At 44.1% G+C, this 27,784-nt stretch overlaps 1 protein-coding gene across 7 annotated transcripts in view; it reads right to left on the bottom strand.

Annotated features, from left to right (window-relative positions):
- Window positions 1–3,610: 3,610 nt before the first annotated feature.
- The window catches only part of MCF2L2 (MCF.2 cell line derived transforming sequence-like 2), a 135,004-nt gene continuing 110,830 nt past the window's right edge, over window positions 3,611–27,784 (bottom strand). For 3 of the 7 annotated variants that reach the window (XM_088523851.1, XM_088523852.1, XM_088523855.1), the window contains exons 23-34: window positions 27,446–27,538; window positions 26,947–27,025; window positions 22,388–22,460; window positions 19,581–19,690; window positions 15,451–15,546; window positions 12,334–12,423; window positions 10,570–10,641; window positions 8,759–8,845; window positions 6,484–6,602; window positions 5,795–5,907; window positions 5,088–5,191; window positions 3,611–4,195 (exon numbers count right to left, since the gene is read on the bottom strand). In XM_088523851.1, coding sequence (XP_088379977.1) covers window positions 4,095–4,195; window positions 5,088–5,191; window positions 5,795–5,907; window positions 6,484–6,602; window positions 8,759–8,845; window positions 10,570–10,641; window positions 12,334–12,423; window positions 15,451–15,546; window positions 19,581–19,690; window positions 22,388–22,460; window positions 26,947–27,025; window positions 27,446–27,538 — 1,137 coding nt within the window. In that variant the 3' untranslated portion in view covers window positions 3,611–4,094. The remainder of the gene's footprint in view (window positions 4,196–5,087; window positions 5,192–5,794; window positions 5,908–6,483; window positions 6,603–8,758; window positions 8,846–10,569; window positions 10,642–12,333; window positions 12,424–15,450; window positions 15,547–19,580; window positions 19,691–22,387; window positions 22,461–26,946; window positions 27,026–27,445; window positions 27,539–27,784) is intronic. The other 4 variants (XM_088523853.1, XM_088523854.1, XM_088523856.1 and 1 more) reach the window with 4 other exon arrangements.

Here is a 27,784-nt window from a genome sequence, read left to right as displayed (position 1 = left end):
CTATTTGTAATTTTTATAAATCTCAAGTGTGGTTCTACATAGTTCAGAATGGCCTAGTTACAGAAAGTTCATTTTCACACTTTTTTTTCTTGTAATAAAGTCATACATTCTGTCTTGACTGAAAAAAAAAAGAGACAGGTAATTCCCCAAGAGAACTCTGTGCTTTTTCCCTGTCTGATTATCTCTCATCAGTCACAATATACAAATACATCATCATCATCAACACCATGGAAAATATGCAAGAATAACAAACTGTACCAATTCTCCGTTGGGAAGAAAAAAAATCTTAGCAGCTATTTCAGCTCCAGCTGCAAGAAGTATACACAATTTGGCTTTTTTTCACTTATTCTTAAATATTTCTAATCATATATTTCATATCAGGTCAGGCTTTGAACATTTTTGGAAAGGAAGCGCATGACCCTTCTCACATCCAATCCTGTTTGAAATTTCAGAGTCTAAGAAAAGGATGGATAATAAAATGGCTTTTCATCACATACACAACCGGAATATGAGACACACACAGCTTTGTTGTCACCATCAGGAAGGGCCAGCGTTCAGACGTGCTTGGGCCGTTGCCGTTTGCCTCGCTGAGGTGAGGACCACGGGTCTGGTTCTCCACTCAGTGGGGCTGGACTGCAAGCAGCAGCCGATCAGGCCTCGCTGCATTTTGGCCTGGTTTACTAAACAGCAAGAGCTTCCTGTCACGGTGACTGCGTTTGACGTTACCCCCAGTAGTGGAGGAGTCTGTTGGCCAAAGACACCAAACTGTGGAGGAGGACATGAAGTTTCTGCACGTTTCACAGAAGCTGGCGGCTGAGGAGGATGAAGGAGATCCAAGCCCAAACCTTCTCCTGGAGGGCAGGTCCAGAGCGCCCGGACCCAGAGGGCAGCAGACGTGGACCTGCAGCCAGGGTGCAAGGCTGAGCCGGCTGCGCTGCTACGGCCTAGGTGAGCTTGGGCCCGGTACCTCAGACCTCATCCCTCTGCAGCGGAAACTTATTGGCAACCATTACTCTTAAACACCTTTATGGTCTTTATATCCTCTCCAAAGAGCGCTAACATGAAATCCGTACTTGGACACTAAATTTTCTGGACCATTAACCCTAAAATGATGGTGTCAAAGATCTAGATACAGAACTATACCTTAATGTACATGATAGCCTTGCTAGACATTATCCAAATCATATTCTAGACTTTACAGGGAGAGCTAGTCCCTTAATTACCACTTTGCTTGTCAGAGAGAAACCAAGTAAAAGATTACCCTGCCTATTATTAAAAAAAAAAAAAAAAAAAGTAATCAAGCCTCATTCTGCTGGGCCTGTAAAGCCAGAAAGATGGTTCTTGTTGGGTGCTCTCGGCCTTGTCAGCAGCCTGATCTTGGGCTCTGCTACTGCAGGAAGGTCCAAGCTGTGACTAGCAGATGAGCACCCTGCTCAGGTTCAGCAGGGTTTGAGGACAGATGTGGAACGAGCAGCCCCCAAGGCCCGCGACAGCCACGGGCTGCCTCTCCTCTCCCCACGGCTATGGGGAAGCGCCTTACTCACCATCCTCGGTACATTCGTGGTGCAGGCAGCCTCCAGCTTTGGTCCACGAGGATGGAACATGAGAATTTGCATACAATTTCAGATGTTCATTTCAAAAACAAAGGAAGAATTATTCACAATCCAGCCCGTACCTTTGCAGGCATCATGATGGGTTAGGAGAGAGGAGATGCTGCTGCAGCAGCCCCCTTGCCCAGCACATCTCCAGGCCCCGCCGCAGATGCCACCTCTCGCGCTCCCTGCACACAGCAGAGGTGGAAGGAGGACTCACCATACCCGCTATCCCCCCTGAGTCTGATCAGATAGAGGCTTGCACTGCCTTCCACCATTAGAATGAAATTCCTCCAGAGAAACTCCAAAGTGCAGATTTGGGTCTTTCCATAAGCCAGCAATGTGACAAATCCTAGTTTTTGGCAGTTTCATACACGTTGGGTAACCTTTTCCCATCACTCACACGCTCACACACACAAACCCAAGCTTACTACATATATTAATGTGCAATCAAAGCTCCCTGGCCCCTTCCCCTCCTGTGCTCAGCGCAGCGGGGACAGGAGCACTGTTATGAGACCGTGCAAAAACTGCTGACAGCAACAGAGGAACCAAAATGAAGTCGTTTTTTGAGGAGAATAAAATGATTGCACTACAAGAAAACGTGACTGCACATTTCCTTGTGGGACTGAACAGAATCGACCCTTCCCTAGAGCTGCTCCCATAACTTCAGTAACCCTTAACACACGTCAGGTTCCTGAGAGGCTAGGTGTCATTTAAGGTAAATAACAAGCACAAGATGAACAAGCTCTTACCTCTGCAGAACAAGATGAGCTTCCAAAGAGGTACAGGATTCTCAGATGCTTTTGTTATGAAGAGAAAGCATCAGAAACCACGGGGAATAGATATTATTTAAGGGTCAGAAGAACTTTACTCATGACAATTAACCATTTTAGCCCCACCACAGTGCAACTTATAATTAACCAATAAGCTTCCAAAGGCAAACAAGATCTGAGCAAGCCTTTATCTACCTGTTCAAAGACCTTTTTTTTCTTTAATAGGACTATTTACCTGCTTCACAGCTTTCCTGCCTCACACACAGGATAACTGCAATACCAGCCCCACTGAGACACAAAGAAGAACATTCAGGTCCCTGCAAAGAGGGCAACAGAAATGTTACAGGCTCCTACTATTTTGCTCAGATGCTCAATTACTAAAGAGAGCTTTTTGGTTTTGCTTCATCTCTGTTTTTAGTGCTTCTGTCACATTTTTATTATTTACATATAGCATTACTAACCTCAAGGTTAAACAAAAGGTCTCTAATAGGGAAAACTAACCACTGACTCTTGAATTTCTAGGCTCCTGGCTGATATTTGCCTGTTTGCAATCCTTGGTCAATATTTATCTTTGCTAAAGTATTAGCAGCTTTTGTGGGACTGAAAACCCACTTACCATCAAAATGCTTTATGCCTTCAGAGCTGCTCTAAATGAGCTAATGGCTTGTATAGGAATAATAAGATCTGTAACCACTTTATATTATATATTACATCCTTAAGTGGCAGAGATTTGGTACAGTCCTTTAATCAAATGTCCTGAAAAAAAAAGTATTTAACAATAACACTTTATCCACTCACTGGAGCATCTAATGCTCACTGCCTATTTGTAATGTTTAAGTATATTCCTTAAGGGGGATGAAATGTATCTACTCCATAGCCAGCACATGGTGAAAGCATGCAGTCTACTCAAACATATGACATTAAATGGCATTCAATGAATTTCTCAGCACCAAACGTGAAGGAATCTGATCCAGCAACCACAGACTGCAGAGGTGGGCGGAGGAATGACTTATGTTGTAAAAAGAGTCTTCTTTGTCACAGTAGCTGTCACACTCTTCCCTGCTAAGCCCTGCACCTCCACCTCATAGCCAGGACTTGCCACCTGCATCACCCAAGATAACGCTGTAGGCAACGGGATGTTCACTGTGATGATGTCCTCACTGTGCGAAGCCTCTCTGATGGTCCAAATCAGAAGTCTTCTTTCCACAACCACCTTAAAATGTGATGTTTTTGGTGTTGACCATCAGCAGGAAGGGCACATTTGTGATGTATCCGCTGGAATTAAGGAGGACGGCGAAGGCACAGCCACTGAGGCAAGCAAATGGAAAAGCCTCTGGGCAACCCCATGGTAGAGCAAGAACTCGCAACCATACCTATGTCCCTCTGCAGTAACTTGGTGTTTAAGCAAAGTTGCCAATAGGTGCGTGCATAGTAACACTTCAGCTCTACTGTTGACCTAATTTAGGCCACATCTTCTGAAACAGTTTGATAAACAATGCAAGAAGCATTTTTTCCTATAATACTGAAGGTGGTTGTTGATGCTCTCTGGATGTTTGATGCTGCTTTCAAGATCTTTTTTTCCGACTTGCCAGCTGGAGACCACAGTTCTCATGCTGATGAAGTTTTACTGGATTGTGAAGCTCAGAGCTTGTGAGAAAGGCAACTTTGATCCAGTGTCCACCCAAAACAGAGAGATGGATGGAGTCCTGAGGAAAGGTGATCCTGCAGCTCAGCTGCCAGCCCTCTGTTCTGCTGGTAAGCTCCTGGCCACCTCGCTCTCCTTGGTTTCTGACTCTACCGAGGCCATGCTGCAGGAGTCATGGTACATATCTGAAAAAGGAGGACATGGGCACCGTCACTATGACACATCTAAAGCATTTTCCATCTGTAGGCTTGAGATTTCTTAATAGAAGCTTGAGGTAAATAAAAAAGTAATAATAAAAAAGAAAATAAGCAATCACAGTTCTACCACTTTTCTCCATAAAAGGCAAGGGAGACTCTCTGGGCAATAGCTAGCTGTTACATATGTGGATTTCTTTTCCTTTTAAAACATAAAATACTGGTAGCTCTCTATTGTAGGCCTCCAGGGAACGTGCCAAGGTTTTCTTTCTTCTGACCAAGAGAAAACCAGGGCATGTTTGGTCAGTTATGTTTAAGGACAGGCAAAAAAAATATAATAATTAAAAAAGCATTTAATCTGAAGACTTGCCGAGATTCAGCTCTTCTGATGCAACATGTTAGATCTGGATGTTAGATCTGAACAAAAACTGGGCAAAAGGTGACTTCTGGTTTGACTGGGGTCTCCCCTGTACTTGCTCTTCCTCCAGCCTTTGGAGCCAGCAGTGGAAATAAGGTAAAAGCATTAATGTTTCATGAGACTAATGTTTTCAAAGCCAGATCAGAGTCATGGTACTGATGCTGATGTAAATCCAAATACCACCTGCGTTGAGGAAAGCAGTTAACTGCACACCCTGTAAGCACTGGGCTAGTTTTAAAGTAGCCAGCCCAGGTCCTGGTAGCAGCAACAGTTCAGAGGGAGACGCAAATTCGCCTGAGAAGGGGAAGTCAAGGAGACCGAGCCAAGACCAAGCTGCGGTGCCTGGTGAGCTCTGCCACCCAAGGTGGCAGATTTCAGGCTAGCTCAGCTAGAAGAGCAAATAAAAAAAGAAAGCTGGACAAGTGGAAGCAGTTTCCAATACCAGTAAGATATTGCTGCTATTACCTGCATTGCTGTTCTTAATTACGTTGTTACTGTCCCCCTCTGCTGGCTGCAATATGCTGGAAGGAACCCACTCGCTCTTCTCAGAAACCAGTTTCTTCACTAACCTGAAACGCAGAGAACAGTCAGTGCATTTCCCTCCATTCTCTTGCCATGGATTGCAGTAAATATCCCCCAAAGTGGATGCGTTTAGTTCACCCCCCACCCCTGGGCTTGCTCCCACCTCAGCTGCACCTCTTCCAAGAGGGACCCATGAGCGGCTGCCAGGGTCCTGCAAGGAGATCGGAGTCTCTTCTGCCAAACCTCTGCTCAGCAACGCTGATAAACCACTGCTCTACAAGTGATGATACATATGCTGGAAGGTATGTGAGCTCAGATTCCTTCCACTTCGTCAGTCACTTTCGAGCATAGCCTTATATTTAAGCCTTTGGGGCTAAATACGCTCTCAGGCTCGCTGGCACAGCTCTGCTGAAGGCATGGGGATTTTACTGATGTATCCTATGGAAGCAGGCTGCCTTTGAGAGTTTTTTTTTGCTGGGAGGTGTCCGTAGCTCCAGTATTCCCGTTTCCCTTCATGCAAAATTCTGTCCTTTGGAGCTCATGGCACAAGCGCTTTGGGAATGCTTTAACATTCTTCTAAACATCTTGCACCTTTCCCAGAAGGTTACAGCTGCTCTAGCTGCTATATTCTGTCTCGCTCCTGTACTTACCATTGCCCATTTTCTCCTTCCTGCACAAACTGCACTAAATCTCCATCCTCCAGTGTGAGAGAATCTGGGAAGCAGCTGTCAAAGCTGCCTTCTACCCGGAAGAGATTGGTCCCCTAAAATGAACAAAACAACACACCGGGAATACAAGTCAGCATGGATGAAGGAATGCTGTGCCAGAGAGAGATGCTTTGGTTAAACACAGAAGTAGGCATTGCAAGCAGCCAGAGAATTCTTCTCTAGGGAATTCTGTCACTTTTCATTCTCTTTATCATGCCCAGGTTAAACATTTTTCAATCTCACAACAGAACTGTCCTGAGCATTCAGGTGTTAGAATTAATCAACCTATCATTATTATGTCAAAGAAATTGGGTTTGAGACATAAGCTTAAGCAATCTGGAAAAAAAAACTGAAATTACTTATTTTTAAAGGGGTCACAGTTTTTCCATTACAAAGTTACTCTTAGGAATAACTTCCTCCTATAAAGGTAAAAGCTGCAGCTTGGAAGTAAGAATGACTCCTATGATCCTGATGCATACAATAACCTTGGAAAAAATGCTCCAACACCCCAAGTCACAGTCTCCTGTCTTCCCATACTTCCATGACTGTAAGGCTGGTGTAAACCCAAACTTTGCAAGTTAAGCGCTGTACTTAAAAGAAGTGTCAAAGTGAATTTTGGAAGAGGACCTTACATTGTTAGGGTTGGTCTCTTCCTCCATGTCAGAAGAGTTGGAGAGTTCATCTGTGCTGGAGGGGATGGCTTCGAAATCTTCAAACGTGTCTAGAGATGGCAGCTGCCTGCTGGGCCAACCTTTTCAAAGGAGATGAAACAAAAACCAGAGTTACCCATTGGTCATCAGGCTCTTCTAGGCTCAAGCTTTTAAAATAATAGATGTCACAGTTTCACTTCCCACTGTTCCACTTACTGAAGTGCTTGGACAATTTTACAGCTGTTTTTATGGATTTCACCATAAAAATTATGCTGCAGTCATTACCATCTCTCTGAAACGTGTACTTGTTGCTGTCATTTGGGGGATGACAGATTGCATGGCCATAAGATGTGTGCATCAATACACTGTGTGCTTAGCATGCCATATTTCAGTTCAGGATGTTCGAAAAGCAAGGGCCAGGGTTGTTTCAGCAGAATAAATGCACCAGGAAATGATGAATTTGCTAATGTGATTTTCAGCATGGCATCCTCTTCTTTCCAGCTTACCTCCATCTATTTATCTGACACACAGGACCCAAAGGCATTGAGTTTCTGTCCACTTCTCACCCCAAGCTGATGCCAGCACCTGAGCAAGTTACAAGACCTTGAAACAGGCTTGAGACGCAGGGCAGGGGCAGAATACAGAACAAGGCACTGCAAAAACAGCCCTTTGCTTGGGAGGAAAGAAGATCTCATTAAGATTTCTGCTGGGAGCCCTTTTGCTGCACGACTTGCCCACAAACAGCACAGCAGAGGGGAAGGGACCTAACGAGAGGGAGGGATCCCCAGCCCAAGCACACGACCCCACGCACAAACCCGTGCGGAGGGGCTGCAGCCTGAGCCTTTAAGCCCCCCCTGCTCAAGGCTCCCAGAATGGACAGATTCCTCTGTCTCTCCTGGACAGACAGCACTCTTGCTCCGTGCTTTCCATCGCACTGGGTGTCTATCCCCTTTCTGATACAGCCAGGAAGAAGGAACCTCGTGTCCATCAAGGGGTTCTGCAGCCGGGACGGGTACGAGCCGAGGGGAGCCGGTGCCATCGCCCCGTGCCTGCCTCCTTGCTGCCCCCGCTGTGTGTCTGCCCATCCACGGGCCCGTGGGCAGCACACACGGAATCCAGCTCCGTGCAGCTCGGGGTCATTGCTCCCTGCGTGCCAAAGCAGAGCTGTGCCACCAGGCACAGAAGCAGCTGCTCACACGGGGGATTTATGGTCAAGCCACAGCAAAACCTGTCCCCAAGCATCACCACCTCTGTGCAGGGCAGGTTGGAGAGTTGCAGAGGATGCAGAAAAGCAGCCTGAGCTGGCAGTCACAGCCTTATTGATAGTTTATCTAACCCCTCCCCATCCTCATCCTTCCTCCCATAGGCACCGCTCTCAGCAACACGCTGCCGCACGTCCCCGTCTCCTCCCTGCCGTTGCAGAGGGGCTGCAGCCGCCCCATCACCCGCTCTGGAACAAGAGCCAGCAGCCTCCTTCCACCAGGGCAGCTCCACCACTAACAACCCTACACAGGTTATGGCACCAGGTGATGCTTTTCAAGGGATGAGCTAGTCTATGGAGCGGGGTTCGTGTGCTGGGTTGTGCAGGTCCACACCATGGGTCAATACCAAGAGAGCTTTCGGGGCAGAGAGACAACTGCAGCTACAGACTATGCAGAATATAGAGCTGGGCCCTGCATGCCAATAGGATGACACCAGCAAAACTGTACCACCCAACTACAAGGACAAGAATAAATCAGAGCTAATTAGCTTTATGCCGCCAGAGCGATTTTAGTTCAATTCACAGCTCAAATCTTTGAGCTGCAAACACCAAAAGAAAAAGAAATATCCTTTCCTGCTTGGACAAAGCTTGAGTTGCCGTTTTACTTTGTAGGAAGGATAAAAGGCAGTAGCTGAAGTAAGAAGGATTTCTTATCATACTTGCCATCATCTTGGCCTTCTTCTTCCTCATAAATTGCTATTGCAAGTTCAGAGACTACAGAGTCTAAGTAAGATTTACATACTTCATTCAAGCAACAAAATAACACAGATCAAATTCTGAACTCTCTGATATCAGATCAAAGAAATATTTTCAACAGTACCTGAACTACACAAAACCAGAATCTGGTACATTGTTTCTATACCTGTTAGATCACCCCAGCTTGGTCTTTCATTGCTTTCAAAGAAAATGATATTCATTATATGGAAAAAAAAGGTAGAGATATCTTTAAGTTATGCTCTTAAATTGTGTTAATAATAATGGTTTAATTCCATTTACCTGTCTGTGAAGCAGATCTAGGTACTGGTCTTGAGGTGGAACCGGTACTACACTTAGTCTGGGCCAATATGGCGTTCTCAAAAGCATCTGTGACAGGAAGTACAATTTTGTGTCTTAAAAGTGAAATAGTGATCAGACAACCAGTGCAATGTGAATCCCTGTGTCACCTCTGCAACTGGTAGTCTCTTTAACAGACAAGCAGACTGGGCTCCAACATTTAGAAAAAGATGAATGAAAAACAGCAGCAGTATTCCAAAAGGAAAAAAAATAAAAAATAAAAACAGTAAAAATTAGAGAGGGACCAAGAACAACCTAAAGAACCAAGCAGAAATAGTGAGGTTAATTAATGACACCGATTGCTGAGTGAACGGTGCAGTGCTCCATTTCACTACAGATTCCTTGTGCATTTTTCTTAATGTAATCTCCCTGCAGCATCTCGGATCATTCTGTTGATGATGGCATTTACTTTTGATGCCCATCCATACTGTAATGGAAATGATGGCCAGGGAGCCTGTTCTTCCCAACCAGAAATTAATATCACTGCTGATGGATGCAATTTTGTAGGGGAGTTTGTATCAATGCAAGTTGTATCTTGAGTGTTATTAACTCTGCCAGAGCTCTAGCAGCAGCAGCAATATCTGCTGGGAGTGGGATGATGATGATTAAAGAAGCTCAGTAGGACACAACTTTCAACTTGTGAGAATGAACTTAGTTCTGAGAACAGTACCCAAGCCCTGAAAAACGCCCTGCCTCTGTAGTTACATGCTGTCGCGAGATGACAAGTAGATATTGTTGAGGAAAGTGAAGTACAAGCATCAAAGTTCAGGAAACTCTGGTGCTGGGTGTCAGGATGGTCCTGAGCTTAGTGCCAGGGGTCACTATCAAGAAACATTCTGCACCAAAACCACTGTTTCATCTGCTGCCTCTGAAATGTTTCTTCCAAGCTCTCTGTTCCAGTCTCCTCTTCTGCTGGGACTGACACAGGAGATAGCTCTGAGTATGTCACCGATGCTACCACTAATGTGGCCACTTGCCCTTTCTAGGCAGGTTTTGTGCAGAGCAACGGGATCAGACGCAAAGACTCCTCAGCTTGTGTCCCCCTCGTCCCTGTGCTGTGAGGGGGCTGCCCTGCAGCTTGTTCCCCTCAGGGCAGGATGCTCTGGCAGATGTGGATGTAAGTGGGAGCATTGGCAACGAAAGCTGGTGATCTTCCAGTGTCTGGGGAACTGCTTCCCAGTTTCACTCTTTGATATTATTTATTAAACTGTAACCAATGATCCTGCTGCAATAAATACCTGGAAAGTCTGCTTGGCTGAAATGAAACACTGCACCTTAAATGGATATTAATGTATGGCCTAGCCTCCTTGGTACTCCTCATGCACCTGCCTCCAGCTCTTCCCATTCCTTAGCTGTAGCCCCTGACGAGGGAAGAGGGGTGCAAGTGGCCAGACTGTAGGTGAAGGTGAAAAGTAGCCCCTTGGCCAACTGCTGCTGCCTGGACCTCTCTTCCCATTTCATGGGAAGGGGGAGAAGCTAGTCAGAAAATCCAGACCCAGCTCACAGGTCTAGACCATCACCTCCCAAAGGAGGCACTGATCTGGGGGGTTAATTTAGTTGGTAAATATAGCGTGAATGCAGGGGGCAGGCAAGGAGGTAGCAAACAGTGGCTGTAACAAGAATGAGGTGACACCAAGCCCCTAATGCCTATATGGACTCCAGTGTCATTTACCAGCAGTGATGAGATGTGGATTCAGTGGATGGGATCAAGAGTTTGCCAAACAGGCTTTCATGCAGGATGGAAATACTCATACCTTCAAACCCCAGGGGAGTTGGGTCACTCTTTATTTCATGTCTCTTGACTTTAACTGCAGGAACAAGGGGACCTGTGTGAAGTTTGCAGAGTCACAAGGCTGTAAATATTGTTAAAGGCAAAACTCACTTTCCCATTACCTGACAACATGACCTGGAATGACCACACCTGCCCAATATTTAAAGTATAGGAAAAGAAAAACAAAAAGCAGCTCCACTCAGAAAAATCACTAATGCCTATGTTGAAAGGGGGTGAAATAAACACCTCCGTGATGTGGATAAGAAATGGGGCCATTTCTGCAAGAGACATTAAGTCACAGAAAATGCATCTGCTTCCAGTGAAGTTATGCAGATGTTTCCTCCCTCCCTTGCCAGGAGATGGCACTAACACACGTGAACTTGCAATCTCCGTTTGTCACCTGCACTGCTCTTTCTGCTGGGTCCTGATTACACGTGCTGAGCAGCCAAGCTGTGACAGGGCTCAGCACTTAGGAGTGAGGATCACAGCAGCAAACAGTGTCCTCGAATGAAGTAATCCAAACATCCTGGCTAGGCTTGTATTTGGCTAAGGGTGAAGCAAGACTTTAGACATGTTATATAAACCTAAAATATTATCTTATCTAGACATAAAACTTAAATAAACTTAAATTTAATTGTAATTCACACAGGCACACTTCAGCAAACCATACTAAAGTACAACTTAGGCTGCCCAGTCCTTTTCTGAGTATCCACTTCTTTCCATTTCTGGACTTAGCTAATAACTCTCCCTGTTAGTAGTCTTTCAATAGCCTAGATAACTAACCCTAGATAACTACCCTATAGTTCTGAAGCTGATGCAGAGGGTAGAGAGCTATGAGATCAGTCCTTTGCACAGTCAAAGACTGGATCATGCCCTTCACAGCTGTTTAGAGCATTCTGCATGGAGTACTGAGTAACCTTCTTCCTGACAAATGAGTAGCAAAGTTGCTTGTACAAATGAATATGGCCTTTTTCCCCAAAATTTATTGAGCCTAAAATCCCACTGATTTTCAACACTACCAACTTACCAAAATGCATATGTTGCTGCTGAATGTAGGCAGTCATGTAATAACTTAAAATAATTTTTGTACATGTGCCTTTTCTCAAAACATTTTCGTTCAGGAATAAAACATTTACAGGCTCCCATAGGAAATGTGTAGAAGTCACAGCCTTCTGGGCATCTACCTGCCTTAAACACTTCTGAAAACTTCCTTTCAATCATTATTGCTAACCATGAGTGCGATTATGGCAAATGTGCTTGAAGTGACAACTATCGCTGCTATTTTTGGCTTGATTTCTGGCTTTCTTACCTGATACCTATTAGGCAGTGAGAAGATTCTGTCCTTGACAGCAAAATTTCTGAACAGCTTCAAGGAACTGGAAACCAAATTTCTATTGCATTTCAATGAATCCAGCCCCAGGGAGAAGCTGGGAACCTAACCCCGCATCGGCCAAAAATTAACCCAATTTCCATGGAGACCAGCACCACTCTTTGAAGCCTATCACAGAGAAGCTGAATAGAGACATTATATATGTGCTAGGAGCACGTCTCATTGCACCTCAAAATGTCTTGCTTGGCCTGTCACGCCACATGTTTTATATCCTCTGATCCTGACTCTTCCCTGCTGGAACCTCCTGGATTTATAAAAACTGACCCTGATGAACACACTCTGTTAACAGCGTTTGGCAGCAAATGCATCGGTCAGCAGGAAGGCAGAAGGGCAGCGAAGCAAGCAGCAGGACGGTACCTTTGGTCACAGCAGATGCATTAACTGTGGTGCTGATGGAGGAGGCTAGGGAAAAGCGACGGGTAACTTCTCTTTCCTTAGATTCTGGATCTGGGAGAACAGACAGATGCAATGCAGGGCAGGATTAGAGGTTAATAAGCACTGAGGGTTAAAAATGTCCAAAGCGAAGCAGCAGTCGGAAAAGAGCAAATTAAAGCTAGGTTGTTCCCTTTAATCAGCCAGGAAAGAAATCCTCAATAGAGTAAAAAGCATAGAAAATATTCAAATAAATACATTTTCAAAGCACTTGCAATTGCACCAATATTAATACTGCGGAAGGGAAGCTTGTGCTGGTTAATATTTTAGCAACAGTATCTAAGTAAAGCTACGAAACAAACAGGGATGAGCATGATGATTAGAATGATGTGTGTCTACAGATGATGCATTATTGTAAAGATGCTGAACTGCTTGTTCTGTGATGACTGATCTGAAATACCCTAAAAAACAAATATTCACAGGGAGAGTTCACATGTCATTTCTGGAAGTTAACTGTGTGAACACCTTAAAACGTTCTCTGAGGCCCCTTCCTACCATAGTGTAAAGCAGCTTGGAGAAAGTGAAGGCAACAGAGTGTTTCTGGTTTATCCTAGTTATGATCACACCTCTTCGCAAAGGCACAACTTCCTTACATTTTTGTGAAGCGCGAATAGCATTTTTTACTCAAAATATGTCACAAACCGATCAAAGGTATAAACTGGCTGCTAGCTTTGGAGAGCACAAATGCTGTAAAACACATAAAGGTCATTAAGCAGCTCCTAAGAGAGTCTGTCTGCTCATGAGGGTATGGACATCTGGATGCTTCTTATGCCTACCAACTACAGCAGGACTACTTGGGAAAAAGGGTTGCTCACTTAGAAATATTTCAGGATTAATTTCTAGTCTCTGCAGCTGCAAACCCTCTAAGCATATGTACTGCTTTACTTATGCAATTTTTTTCATATAGAACTGAGTAAAATAAATTTCAGATGGTTTTAAAGTATGCTTTTTTAAAAAACAAATCAAAAAACTATACTACTGTGAAGATTTGACAGAAATGTTAAAAGTCTCTTTCCTACTCCTAACCCTCAGATTTCTCTTTCAGTGTTAAGACACATACATTTTCTCTTTGCTTTGTTTATTCCTTATTTCTACCTATGGAACAGCACTTTAACTGTTTGTCTCCAGTAGAGCAGAAATGACCATGATTTGTTGGACTCAGTATCTATGAGGTTTTATTATGCCAAAACATCAGGAGACTTTATATAGTTTCTATAAATCTCAGTGCAATTTTAACTTTATATTGGCTACCATTGCCTCCATAAGAAGACTGTAAATTCTGTGACTACCTCATGCTGTTCCCTGTTAATTTACTCATAAAAGCACATATATTCAAGTATGTCTGTATTCAGAGCTCCTAAAAAGCTGAAGAAAAATGAGAAGCTAAACTCTGCCTTTGATGACAATTACAAGGGAATTAGTGTTCCACATTTATGCTGCTGTAACTACCCTTAATGATATCCAAAGAAAATTTGACTTTAATTGTGACACTGGACTATATTTACATGCATGTTTTGCAGCTCTTAGAGACCCTATGTCAGCTCCAAGGAACGTGAACGTGGACAACAGGACAGCCGCAGTGGCAGAAGCCGAGTGGGGAGCTATGGGTCTGGGCCTTCACATCTAGGGCTGCTGCCTTGGGGGTCCCCACATTAACAGAGGGCAGGATGGTGAAGTTTCTCCTCCAGGCACGGGCCTCTCTTTGGCCAAAACAGCCAGTGCTTCTGCAGAGTGCTTCCTTCCAGCCTGGTGAGAGGGTTCTGCAATGGTTTCACTGCCAGTTGGGCTCCATCAGACGACCTTAGTTTCCCTCTAATTAGTCTCATCACCTGAACGCTCAAACTATCCTTTTGTGTGCTCTGGCCATGACCACACACCAGGCCAGACCCAGGAGCACCCAGCTCAGCAATGCTGTCTCCTGCCATGGCCAGTAATGGATCCTTAGACAAAAGGGACAAGAGCAGGACATCATAACCTCCACCTCACAGCCTCTTGTCTGTCTTGTTGTCTCATAAGCCAATCCATGTAGTGCAACAAAGTTGGGGCCATCACAGTCTGCAGAAATGACCACACTCTGACAATCATCCAGCCCATTTGCAAGCTGCACTTTCCATACTGGGTTTCCTGCCAATAGCTGAACAGCAGAAGTGGAATGAGCAAACCTGGGACACTGGGTAGCGGAGACAGGTTAAAGGAATCTCAAGTCATACCCAGTTCCTGCAAGACTTTGAGCTGAGTGTCTACAGCTTAGAGGGCAGGAAAAAAAAAGACATTTATCAGCAGAGAAACAAAAAATAGTAATAACATGAATTTTTATGTTATCTGATTGTGAATATAACTGTACAACTTCATTTCTATTTGCATTTCTTTCTTCTAAAGTCTCTTGCTAGCACAGCCATCACAGGAACATGCAATGAATGCTCTCTACTGATGGATATTAAGTTTCTTTCTAAACATATAGGCATGAAGATTTAGAATATACCATTTTACAGATGGAAAAACAGAGCTGAAGTGACCTGTGCACTGCCACATAACCTAATTAGAGAATAAATGGCAGTAAATCCCTGATCTTCTGAATCCCAGTTCCCCAGAACCATTAGAATAGTTCCTTAGTGCCTGAGCAACATTTAACATACCAAAGAGATGCAACCAGTGACCTATATAACACATGAAAACCCACTGCAGCACAGCCATCATATTCCTTCCTTGAAGCCAATAAATTGCTGAAAGAAGTTAGGTGCTGTGGTGGTTTAAAGAGTCTTCACACTTGGGCCTTTGAGAGAAACTGGAAAGAAAAATTACTTGCACTTTGTACCCCAGTAAAAGAGACAACCAGCCAACTCAAAGATTGCCTTGCCAACACTGCTGTGGGAGCAACTTTTGAGAACAGGAGCCGTATGTGTGTATCAGACAGGCACATTTCGGTGGGATGCAGCAGCACGTTAGGAAATAGTGATGGATGGTGCTATGGGATGGAGCAAACACTGTGGGAGTGCTGGAGACAGATGGCCAGAGACCAAACGCTGCATGTGGTGATTTTACCTTTGGGAGGAGCTCTGCGGTTGGAAAGACCTTGCAATGTGAATCGCTTTCTAGCAAGCGCTGTGCGCTCAAGGTTAAGGCTGGTGGAAGCATCAACTAGGAGAGAGAGGGAGAGGGAAGAGAAATAAGGAAGGAAGGGTCAACCTTTCAGCTTAGGGGAAAGGAAAGGTTAACACTGGATGCCAACCAAACATAAATAAATAATTGATTCAGTTCAGGCCTGAGCAAGAGCTCAATCAATTAAGAAGGTGACATGAGGTCAGGGCAGTTAAACTAGCTGAGCCAAACAGAGCCCCTGGGCTGAATTTGGCTCACTGAGTTTCAATGGAGAAAACACAAACAAATAAAAAGGAGAAAAAAAAAAAAGCAGGTGAAGGGATGTTGCTCTCATCAAAGGAAAATACAGTTTAGCAGCAGGCTCATTAAAAAGGCTCTGAAGCTGTTTACAATGAAAACATGTCACTGTGATTGGAACAGCAAGGCTGAGGTGAGACATAAGAGCAGCCCGTGCAGAGAGCAGGCCCGTGAGGCGGCCTGCGCGCCTGCCCCAGCGCTGTGGAGCCCGGCTGCTCGCGCTGAACCTCCCCGCTCTGCCACAGCCTCCAGAGCTGCCCGTGGGCACCCGCTCTGTGCCCAGCGGCGGGGAAGGGGGGCCATGCCTGCCAAGCGCCTCACGTGCCGCTCTCCTGCGCGCCAAAGCCAGCCGCGCCACCCCACGAGCACCTCCGCAGGGGTAAGGCACAGGTGGACCTAGGCCCCGAGGCTCCGAGTTTCCAACAAACACAGTTACTCACACTGCAGGACAGGGAGGGATCAAAATCCGTCCCCCTAGATCCGTGTACTCCTGCCAAATTAGGCACGTGCCACGTTCTGGGCGGTGGACAGGCAACACAGGAAAGGTTTGTGGCAAAGGACCAGGAGAGAAGCCATGTGTCAACCTGCCTGATTCTGAGCCATAGTTTTTAACCATTAGCTTATTCCTTCACTTTATTTCATATGCTGCCAAGTACCAATCATTAGAGACACAAATGAAGACCAGAAATACAAAGGAAACATGGATGGACGATGAGTTCAAACTGGCTGACAAGTGACACAGACATGCTGTGCTTTCAAAGGACAGCTCATCCCATCACTTCTTGACTTGCTGCCAAGATATTCCAGGAGAGAAATGAGCTGGGTGCCTGAGTGCGTAGGAGGGCATGAATTGAACAGATCGGAACAATTCAAGTCCAGTACGTCAGAGCAGTTCAGCTCCTTCCATTCTGGGGCCTGGTGCCAGGCAGAAGCCCCTGGTGAGCAGGTCATGCCCATCCCGTTGCAGCTGCAGAGCCAGACACGGGTGCACTAGGAAGCGTTTGGTTTTTGGACTGCCCGTGTAGCCACCAGAGCCAGTCCTTGCCGTGACTGCTCCCACTGCTAGGCAATGTTTGTAAAGATACCAATGGCCTGGTGACCAGCTCCATACTACTGCTTGGATTAATTTATGAAGAAACCAGAAATGGAAATATAAAATACGTTCAGTTTCCATCCAGATAGCAGGAAAATCCACAGTATTCGATTATCATAGAGTCATGAGAAAAGCACATGCCTGTGTGCAGGAAGAAGGTTTATATGCTGATTATCCAGCTATGCAGTTGTACCACTTCCTGAGGGATGCACTAGGTCTTTACCACAAGTCCCCATAGCTTCTCAGCACCAAGCACTCATTAGGGGCTGACCTTGACATGCTTTCTCCAACTGAGGTATTTCAAATCTTTCTCTTCATTCTGCAGGGTAATCGTATAGTTCTGGAAACCATTTCCAAACATTTTAAGGATAGAAAGGTGATTGGGAGTAGTCAGCATAGCCTAACAAAGGGGAAATCATGCCTGGCCAACCTGGAAGCCTTCTATGATGGAATGACTAGCTCAGGGGACCAAAGGAGAGCACTGGATATTGTTTATCTTGACTTGGGTGAAGCCTTCAGCGCTGTCTCTCATGACATCCTCCTCACTGACAAGCTGATAAAGAATGGACGAGGTAAGTGGACAGTGAGGGGAACTGGAAACTGGCCGAACTGCTGGGCTTTGTCATCAGCAGCAAGGAGCCCGGCTGGAGGCCAGTCAGGAGCAGTAGGACCACTAACACCGTTAAGGGACTGCAGCATCTCCCATATGAGGAGAAGCTGAATGAGGTGGCATTCTTCATCTTGGAGAAGGAGAGGCTCGTGGGAAGATCTTTTTGGTGTGGATAAACACTTAACAGGAAAAAATAAAGAAGTAGACTTGTGTGCCACTTCTCAGAGGTGCCCAATGACAGGATAAGCGGCAGTGGGCACACATTGATATACAGGAAATTCTGTTTAAAAATACAAAAATACAATGATCAAACCTGACTGGACATGGCCCTAGATGATCTCCAGAAGTGCCTTCCAACCACAGCAATTCTGTGTTACCCTATTGCAGGAGAGTCAGTTCCCATATGGTTCCAGTCAGTGAATTTACAGATCAGGCCCATGCAAAATACTACTTTATATCTAAACAGCTCACAGTCACAGGCACATAAGTAAATCCATAAGAATGATGGAGCTGATAGTGCTGTCCCTACGCTTCACACTATGGAAAGAAAATAACTGAAAATAATCTCTACTTACTTTCACTAGCTACACATTGGTAGTATTGGAGTCAGTAGGTGGCACAAAAGAGACAGCCTTAACAGAGCACTGCACTCCGTGTTGCACGTGGACTACAGACTGGCCAAGCCTTGTCCTCCCCAGGAAGCCCCAGCGCGATCCCGCTGCTCTGTCACAAGCAGGACGTAGCTGCCCCTTCTCAAGATACAAGTGGATTCACCCAGCCTGGAGTTCGGTGTCTCGCAGGGAAAGAGCTACCGGAGGGACATCCCAGCTGCAGAGCTCTTCCCTCGGGTCCCACGCACGGCAGTGCAGGATGCACAGCCCAACACAAACCGAGACATGGACCCACTGCTTGGGACGGCCACAGGGCAGGAGAGGACGGGGATGAGGTGCTGAGCAGGGAAGGAGCCGCAGGGAGAGCCCGGAGCTAAGCTGAGCAGAGGACCCAGAAATGAAAACCAGCCCAAGGGCTGCTCGCTAGCAAAGTGCCCAGCACCCCCGGTTTGTACACTCGTGTGCACTGAATGAGCTAAAAACGCCCATAACTCTCCCAGTAGTACGGTTTGTAAATTTAAAATGAAAATGTGCTTTTTAGCATTTCTTATGTTACAGTGGTCAAAAGCAAAAGTTGCTTTAAAAAAATTACCAAAAGAGGCTTTTTTTTACTTAATAAAATTGGATTTTTTTTCCCACAAAGAATCCTTAACTTTTTCTCCAGAATGAAAATTATTGCAATGCAAAATCTTTTGGTCAATGACCTTGTTTGCGGAGAAAAAATATTTCCACATTTCTTGATCATCCTATTAATAAATAGACCTGCTGTTATTTTAAGATGAAATTGGACCTTCATCTCTTCTTTCCTTTTAAGACCTTGCAATCTAATATTTTATATTATTAGAAAGGTCTTTGCTCTAACACTTCAAAATAATACTCAAAAGAGAAACTACTGTTGAAATAATTTCTGTACCTGCTACCACCAGATGAGATCCAATTTCTTTGCACTGTTCACTTTAACCTACATTGTGCAGAATATATCTATTGCTTTTACGCCTTCAAATAGCAGAGGGACTTTCAATGACCACATGTGTATTTTTTTTTTTTTTAACTATACACTAGAAAGGAACCTATACACAGAGTGGGGGAAAAAACCCTTTGACAAAAAAAGGGAAATTTGTTAGTCCACTGCTTGAACAGTCTTAGAATTACCTATAACTATAAATAAAAATTAGACAGAATACGGAGGGTTAAAATAATCACACTAGACTCCCAGAATCCAATCTTTAAAGAATAAAAATTGTCTAAACACAGCTGTAATACATCAAAACTGACACGTAAAAAATCCTAAACTACTAACACTTTTGTAGTGTTCAAGTTTCACAGTTCAGTCACTCGGCTTTGTAGGACTGTGGTTTTAATATTTGGCTTCAACAATACCTTCATCAAATTCCAGAAATTACTGTGCAAAAATAAAAAATACTACCCTCTGGAAGCAAAAGCTCTGTCTCAGAATTCCTACCTCTCTTTTGCCTGGCGCTTGGACTGGAATTTCTGTTTTTGTTGTTAGATGCTTCTACACTGGATGTCTCCGATTTATTTTCATATAAACTCGATGACTTCCTGCCATACCTTCGGACAAAAGAAATAAAAAAAAATATTAGGTTCCCACTTAACACCTTAAGGATAGTCAGACACTATCCTGCTGACAAAGCCAAGCAGTTTTTTCACCCTCAAATATGGAAGAGGGCTCAGATTTTAAAATTTGTGTCTGTGGAGAAAGTCTGCATTTGTGCAGTTGTTATGGATGGTAGAAGAAGCCACACTAGCCCCGGCTCAGCACGTTGTAAGTGAAGTCCTTACAGGAAGGAACTGGTCAAGTCTGCAAGAGCTCTCCTTGCAAATCCTACCCGTTTGGAAGGAAGGGATGGGAAACTGAGAAGAAAAGACGTCAGCCTTTCATCCTTAGCAGCACAAGTGTGTGCAGCTCCAGGAGAGGAGCGGATCCTGGTGGCACTGATCACCTAGAAGCCAGACTGCGTGTACAGAAACATGGATTCCACTTGTTCCAGGATCCCCCTGCCTCTGTTTCTTCTATTCATCAAAAATGAACCTAAGCAGGTTCGTTTAAGAACCCTATCTGCAACAGGAGCACAGACGAGGGGCAATTACCTTGCTATTCACAATTAAAATACAAATTTCTACACTTAACACTGATGGTGACCGTCGTGATGTAAGGGAAGGCCTAATATATTGTCAAACTCTTAAAATGTTTGAAAGACTAGAGATCTGTGAAAACCATTTCTAACAGCAAGGCAGCTTGAGACCAAGTGCTTTGTATCTGAACTTCTGCCCTGCTTCTCATGGAACCTTAACCAAGGTTGCTGGTGCCTCCTGCACCAAATCCAAACATTATTTTGCAGCCTGTTGTCAGGTACAAGATGAGGGCCACAAAATAAATAAGGGAACAAATCCAAAGCACACTCACATTTCCTTATTCTTCTTTCTCTGTTCCTTCCTAGCTAGAATGAGATAACTGTGAAACATGCAGCTGATAGAGGCAAAGATTTACAGCTGTGAGAAAGACACCAAAAAAAAAAAAAGAAAGAAAGAAAAACCCCAAAACACATCAGCTTCCTGAAAACAGCATGTGCAGAAAACTCCAAGTGTTTGAAAAATTTTGTATATGCCTGTGAGCACAGAATGTCCTTACATGGATGTATGACCAAATTGGTTATTTCCAAGAAAGCTGATAGTTGAGGAGCTAGAACAATAGTCTATTTAATTTCCATATATCTAAATAGATTAGAAAACAATACAAAGCGAATGTTTTATTACCACCAAAATGCAGCAGCCAACCCTTGAGAGAGACACAGCAGCAACAGATACCACAGTGCACCTCATTTGAGGATTAAGCACTGAAACTTGGGGCAAGAGTTTATGGAGGAAGGATTTAAATGGACTGAACCAGACTTGGTGACATTCAATATTCACCTTGTCTTATCTCATGAATTTGCATCTTGAAGTGCTCTGATGGCACAAAAAAAGATAAAAACGGTTGTGGCTCAGAGAGGTAGGGGGAATATTCTGCAGACAGACTACCCCAGTGTCCCAGGGTTGACAATTCCCATTAAACACAAGAATCCATGTAATACATGGGCAACCCAGGAAATGATGCTCCAATGGCTGGATAAAATCTCCATAATTAATTAGCATGAAACCGCTGCCAGACCACTCATGATGGTCACTGCTCTGTGGCCTATACTGTCACTAGCTTAATTTGCATGCCAAAACAGACTGCACAAGAGGCTCTACTGGCTAACAAAATTCTAGATCCACCAAATTCAGCCACTGTAGAGCCCCTCATGTTGCAATTCCCCCATCTTTGCTCCTCTCAGACACGCAAGAGGTTCAAGGTGGCTTCAGCTTAGAATAGCTCGGGGGACAGATTGTGCCTTGTTTCCTTCGAGAAAGCCACCGCTTTGTTCTTTTACCATATTCTTACTACCTTTCTCCGGTTACTGTAATAAACCAGCATCTGGAATGGAATCATCTAACTTTTTCCTTCTCTGGAACAGTTTGTACAATAAAGGCAAAAAGCATTTTACTTTTCCTTTGGTTTAATCCACTCCAGGATAAATATCTAATCACGTGGTCTTTCTTCCTGGAGTTAATTAACTCTGCTGTCATTACTATGTACAATTTTTGCTATGGAAGCTCTCACTTCCAGAGCATTGTAAAAGGGATAAACATCTGGATTGATTTGAAACCTTTTTATGATTGCATTTCATCTCTTATTGGATTCCTTTTCTCCTTCTGTCCCCAAGGTGCAGGATTAAGAGTGCTGCACCTATTTAAAATTTATCGCATGGAATTGAACATCTCTCAAAGGCTGCCTGCATTACCTGGGATCTTTTGATTTGGTTGATATGGCTAAAACAGTAATAATGAAACTTTTACAGTGTTATGTCATGCCAGTACAGATTAAACTTGCCCGGCAACTGGGTCATTACAAAGATTTGCTGACATCTCTATTTAACATCTTGGAAATGTGCTAATACATTTTGTTTAAACTTCAAGTTAATATAGAGTGTGAAGTTCTTTTGCAAACCCGAAAGAACATCTTTGAAGTGAATTCTGCGTTGTGCTTTTGAGTTTCCCCATGAGCAAAACTTTTATCTGCATTTACATGTCTTTAAAGTATGTCAAGACAACTGAGTAAATTCATAAGTATGAAGCTAAACCTAGAACGGTAAAAATTTATGCACTGCAAAGGCACAAAGACAAGTCAAAGACATGGCCCTGATATACCATGATTCCTGTGGTTACCTGGTTAGATTGGAAGAATTCATTGGCGCATGGTACACACTCTCGGTGATTCTTTGGTGTAGCTGGCTTGCTTCTGTTAAAGAGAAAGCAAAATAAATTGCTCAAAAATGTTTTAATCATTTCCTTGTTTGCCTAAAAGGAGAGAGATGAGAGGGAAAAAAAAAAAAAAAAGGAAAAAGATTTAAAAAGGAACTCAGCTGTTGAATTAACATTGACTTGTTGAACACTGACTGGCAGAGCTCAGAGGGTGGTGATCAGCGGTGCAGAGTCCAGTTGGAGGCCTGTAGCTAGCGGGGTCCCCCTGGGGTCAGTCCTTGGTCCGGTCCTGTTCAATTTATTCATCAATGACCTGGATGAAGGCACAGAGTGCTCCCTCAGCAAGTTTGCTGATGACACGAAACTGGGAGGAGTAGCCGATACCCCAGAGGGCTGCGCTGCCATCCAGAGGGACCTGGACAGACTGGACAACTGGGTGGTGAAAAACCTCATGAAATTCAACAAGGCCAAGTGCAAGGTCCTGCACCTGGGGAGGAATAACGCCAGACACCAGGACAGGCTGAGGGCCGACCTTCTGGAGAGCAGCTCTGCAGAGAGGGACCTGAGCGTCGTGGTGGACGACAAGTTGACCATGAGGCAGCAGTGTGCCCTCGTGGCCAAGAAGGCCAATGGGATCCTGGGGTGCGTTAAAAAGAGCGTCTCCAGCAGGTCGAGGGAGGTGATCCTGCCCCTCTACTCAGCCCTGGTGAGGCCGCATCTGGAGTATTGTGTCCAGTGCTGGGCTCCACAGCACAAGAGGGATGTGGAGCTGCTGGACAGAGTCCAGTGCAGGGCTACAAGGATGATCAGGGACCTGGAACACCTGCCCCTGAGGAGAGGCTGAGGGAGCTGGGCCTGTTCAGCCTGGAGAAGAGAAGGCTGAGAGGGGACCTGAGCAGTGTCTATAACTACCTCAAGGGAGGCAATGAGGAGGATGGTGCTGGCCGCTTTTCAGTGGTGGCCACTGACAGAACTAGAGGAAACGGCCAGAAACTGAAACATCGAAAGTTCCACAGGAACTTAAGGAAAAATTTCTCCACAGTGAGGGTGACAGAGCGCTGGAACAGGCTGCCCAGAGAGGTTGTGGAGTCTCCTTCTCTGGAGATCTTCAAAACCTGCTTGGATGCAGTCCTGTGTCACGTGCTCTAGGTGACCCTGCGTGTGCAGGGGGGTTGGACTAGATGATCTCTAAAGATCCCTTCCAACCTAGAGATTCTATGATTCTCTGAGTATCGGAGGAATCAAACCAGAACCAAGAGGAGATCCAAAGTATCCAAAATACCTTTAAAACTTTGCCTTTGTCACATATTCAGCTTCAATTAAAATCTTCAAGAGTCTTTCCTCTCATTGGTAAGCTAGAAAATCAGTGAGTTTCTCCTGACCTTGAAGCATCTTCTCTTAAAAGGGTTGTTCTCATTAAGTAGGTAGAAGCACATATACCCCAGGCACAAATTCCTTAGGGAAGCCAAGAAAGACCTGGCTCTCTTATTTGTACAGGCCAGCTCAGCTTCCCTCACCTCAAATGATGCAGATGTGTGGCTGTGGAGATCCCCACTTACCCTCCCTTTCTCATTTAGACTAGAGCTGAAGCTTTTCCCAGCTATATCACAGTACCACCTGTGTTTTATGTTCCAATCTCCTCAGTCTTTGCTGTAAAATATGTTTTTAGGCCAAATACTGGGACTCACCTGCTGCCCAACAGGTCTCCTCCAATGCATGCTGAAATGGGTCTGCTTTTTTTTTTATATGAATTTGAGGTGACACTCAAAAGGCAGAAGGCCATTGAGGGCAGTGAAAGAGACTCCCTTGGGAGTCTCATGGGCGCTAACTCAAATTTAGCACAAAGGGGTCACCCACAACATACTGACAGCCAGAACTTCAAAGCAGGGCGTCAGCACTGCTTACACACATCATCTGATCACATCATCTGTGTGCAGTCAAAATATACCAGAAAGATGATGAGACAAATTAGAGAGAGATTGTTCTCGGATGCTCATAACTGGATGAGAAGCATTTCTCAATTAGGACCAGGTTTTAGTACAAGGGATGTGCTGAAGGCAACATGATCAAGTCTTGCAGAATCAGTCTTTCCTTTTAAGCTCTTTCCACCTCCTTGGTTTTCCCCTGCAGCAGATGCTGCAGCTGGACAACATGGAAAATTTTCTTTTTGTCCTTCCCCCAGACCTCCCGTCCAGCAACTGCTGCCTCTCCTGAGGAGCCCTAATCCCCACTCATCCCTTCTGCTTTGGTTCCACAACTCCACTTCCTAGCTTTCTCCTTTATACCAGGTTAGATTTCTGAAACAAGACAATCCTGAAACATGTCTACTACACATTTTGCTGCTGTAATCAAAATGAAATGCTGCCATTTGAAGAAAAAGGCATAATGTCACCTTAAAGGCTGGAAACACAACTCACTCCAATGGCCAGAAGTGAATAGGTAATGGAAGGAGCTACTTTCAAACTCTCAGACTGCTGCCATCCTATTTCACTTTGGAAGATGAAGCTCCTGTGAGTGGAAATCAGACAAATGGCACGGGCAGCACTGAAAAATTAGTCTGTGCAAAGTCTTTGTGGGTGGGAATGCTGTGGAAAAGGAGCACTCAGGGTGGGGGATCGGCAGTAGATACGTTCCTGTCTTTGGCAACTGAATTACAGCCTCGCACAAATCCCTTAACTACATCCTCAACTCCTTTGCCTGCAAGAGACAATTAGGCTCTTTGGGATGTACAGATCAAGGTGTTACTCACAGCCTTGTCAACATACCACACGCACTGGACAGAGGGTTCACATGCCATGTATGTGATCACTATTAACCTATATGCTAAACCATTTATCACACACCTTTGGCCACCTCATTTGCCCTTTGCTCACTGTTCATCTCAGCTGCTTCCTTTCCACATTCCAATCCTCTGTGCAACTCCTAATAACAGTCATTAAAAACTGCCCAAAGAAATGTTTCTCTCTGTCTTCTGTCATTATCAAGCACAGTTCAAGAGAAACTCAGTGTGGGACATGGAACTGAGGTGTCTTCTTGGGGAGTCATTGGAAACAGAAACAACTGTTTACAGCCACTGAACAAAGCATTTGTTTCCTGCTCTCAATCTTTTACTAAGGGCTTTGATTCGTTCGGTCATTTGGAAAAAGGGATGGGATATGTTGCATTAACATAGAAGGTGTAATTTCTGCCCTCTGCTGAATTCACTGTGAGACAGCTTGATTTTATATAGAGAGTAGGATTAAAGTCATCCTTGGGGTTCTTAAAAGCAGACTGAATAGAGCCTTGAGTAACCTGGTCCAATGTGACAACTGACTCTGCTTTGAGCAGGAAGATTGGACTATGATCTCCCAAGGCTCCTTTCAAGCTGAATCGTCCTAGGATCATGAATTAAAACAATTAAGAATGTCAAAATGGAAAGTCATGTCACGGGGTCTCTATATTGAGTCTTCCAACTGAGCTCAGTAGAGTCAGTTCCTGCAGAACTGACTGTAATGAAACTCAAAATGAAAAGAGAAAGGATGAAATAAAAAACAGAGGCAAAAGATTTAACTAATAAGAATTACTTTTTGTACACATATATTGCTATGGGATAGATTAAATTTCTGAGACTAACATAGTTGTTTCCCTCCACTCAAGGGAATTGTAAAAACTCATTAAGTGTCTTTATAATGCAGACAATTAAGATAAAGATGAACTGTAATGTTAAAATACAGGAAAATATTCTCACCTAAACAAAGCCTGCTTACAATCTTATGGATGTGGGTGGAGAGGCTGTTCTGGCACTACTTTGAAGAGAAGTGTGTGTATGAGAGAAGCAGAGAATGAAAAAGACACAGCGCAAGGGGAGCTCCAGAAAATGGACCCAGCTATATTTTTTGTCCTAACAGAACCAGAAATTGCCTTTTTGGACTCTGCACATTCTTTTTTATGAAAGGAATTGCATCTCAGATAGCTTCCAACACTATTTTCTCTCAGTACGTAGAATATCCTAACTGAATTTCGGCTGTTTATCTTGGTTTCCATAACTTAGACAAAAAAGGTGATTCACTACTTTAAACGCTTGTGGGGCTTCAACCATCCATGTATTGAGCACATCACAAATCATCTTTACAGCTACACCTCAGAGAGGGAAGCACCACAAATTATCTATTACAGGGAGCTACTTAAAGAGAGATGGGATATCTGGCTCACAGTCAAATATAAAATAGAAAGAGAGTGACCAAATGTAAAGCAAATTCTCTCAAACCCACAAAGCAAAGCAAAACAAAACAACAAGACTGAGAGGACTTACTCCTGTGTCTGGCCATTTCTAAAGTCCTAAGAGATTTTCTTTGATCACAGCAAGGGTATAATCCCAGCAGTGTTGCCAACACACTGGAATGAATGCTTGTCCTTGCACAGGAGATGTGTCTGTGCTGCCTTCATTCATAGCCCCGGATTACCCTGTAACTCATCCCAGTCCCAAATTGTCACACACATCTACAGAAAGAAGGCAACACCAGACAACACTCTGTGTGTCCCACCTCTACAGGCTTCCAGCTGTCCCGTCAGGACTTTGCGAATCTCTGAAATCCATGTGTTTTTCAGCTCAACAGAAGATGCCTAAGAACAAAAGAGAAAAAGCTGAAGCAGATCTGGTTAAATACACTGCCAATCCCTTGGCTGCCCTAAGATACATTTGCTTTCAGTCTCACCCAGTAATGAAAACCTGTGGCCAGCTCTGAAATCAACTGAAAGCAGAGGGCACTTTTCAAGACCGTTGTCATGAATCATGATGTTACCATGAATTTAAGGTCCTGTACTTATTTTTCTGCCTGCCTTCCAAATAATTTCTATCTTTTTTTTTTGCTTAAAGTCACAATCATTTCCACCATGATAAATCAGAGGTTTTAGTTCCAACACAACAATGTGGCTCCTAGTGACTATTGTTTTTTGACAGTGTACACAGCACAGTGAAGATGGAAATTTTCTTAAAAAGAATACATTTGAAAAGAATTCTTGGAAAGAAAGGATGGTCATTACCTGAATGATATAGACTTCTTCTCTGCCATTATACCAGATCTCAAATTTCTTGTTATCCCCTTTTACGTTTTCTGTAATGCCCACAGTGCTCATCTGTTTCAAAATACAAAAGGAAAATCCAGAAAATGTCAATGGTCTTTAAATTGTATTTGTAAAAGGCTGTTTTTACTTCTGCACCCTAGAGAGCTATTGAAAGAAAAAAAAATTAGAACGTATTTCTCAAAATATAACTTATCATTTCAATTTTTTTGATTCTTGCAAAAAAAATTGATTTGCAATTGATTCAAAAAAATGCTCAAAAGTAACAAGTTAATGCCTGAGTTCATCTTCACCCTTTTT

This window comes from Tinamus guttatus, unplaced genomic scaffold (genome assembly GCF_059628265.1).
Source record: "Tinamus guttatus ecotype Peru unplaced genomic scaffold, ASM5962826v1 Tinamus_guttatus_pri_ptg000198l, whole genome shotgun sequence".
In the NCBI taxonomy this organism is placed as follows: domain Eukaryota; kingdom Metazoa; phylum Chordata; class Aves; order Tinamiformes; family Tinamidae; genus Tinamus; species Tinamus guttatus.
The sequence above is the reverse complement of the archived record's forward strand: the minus strand, read 5'-3'. Positions and strand labels throughout refer to the sequence as shown.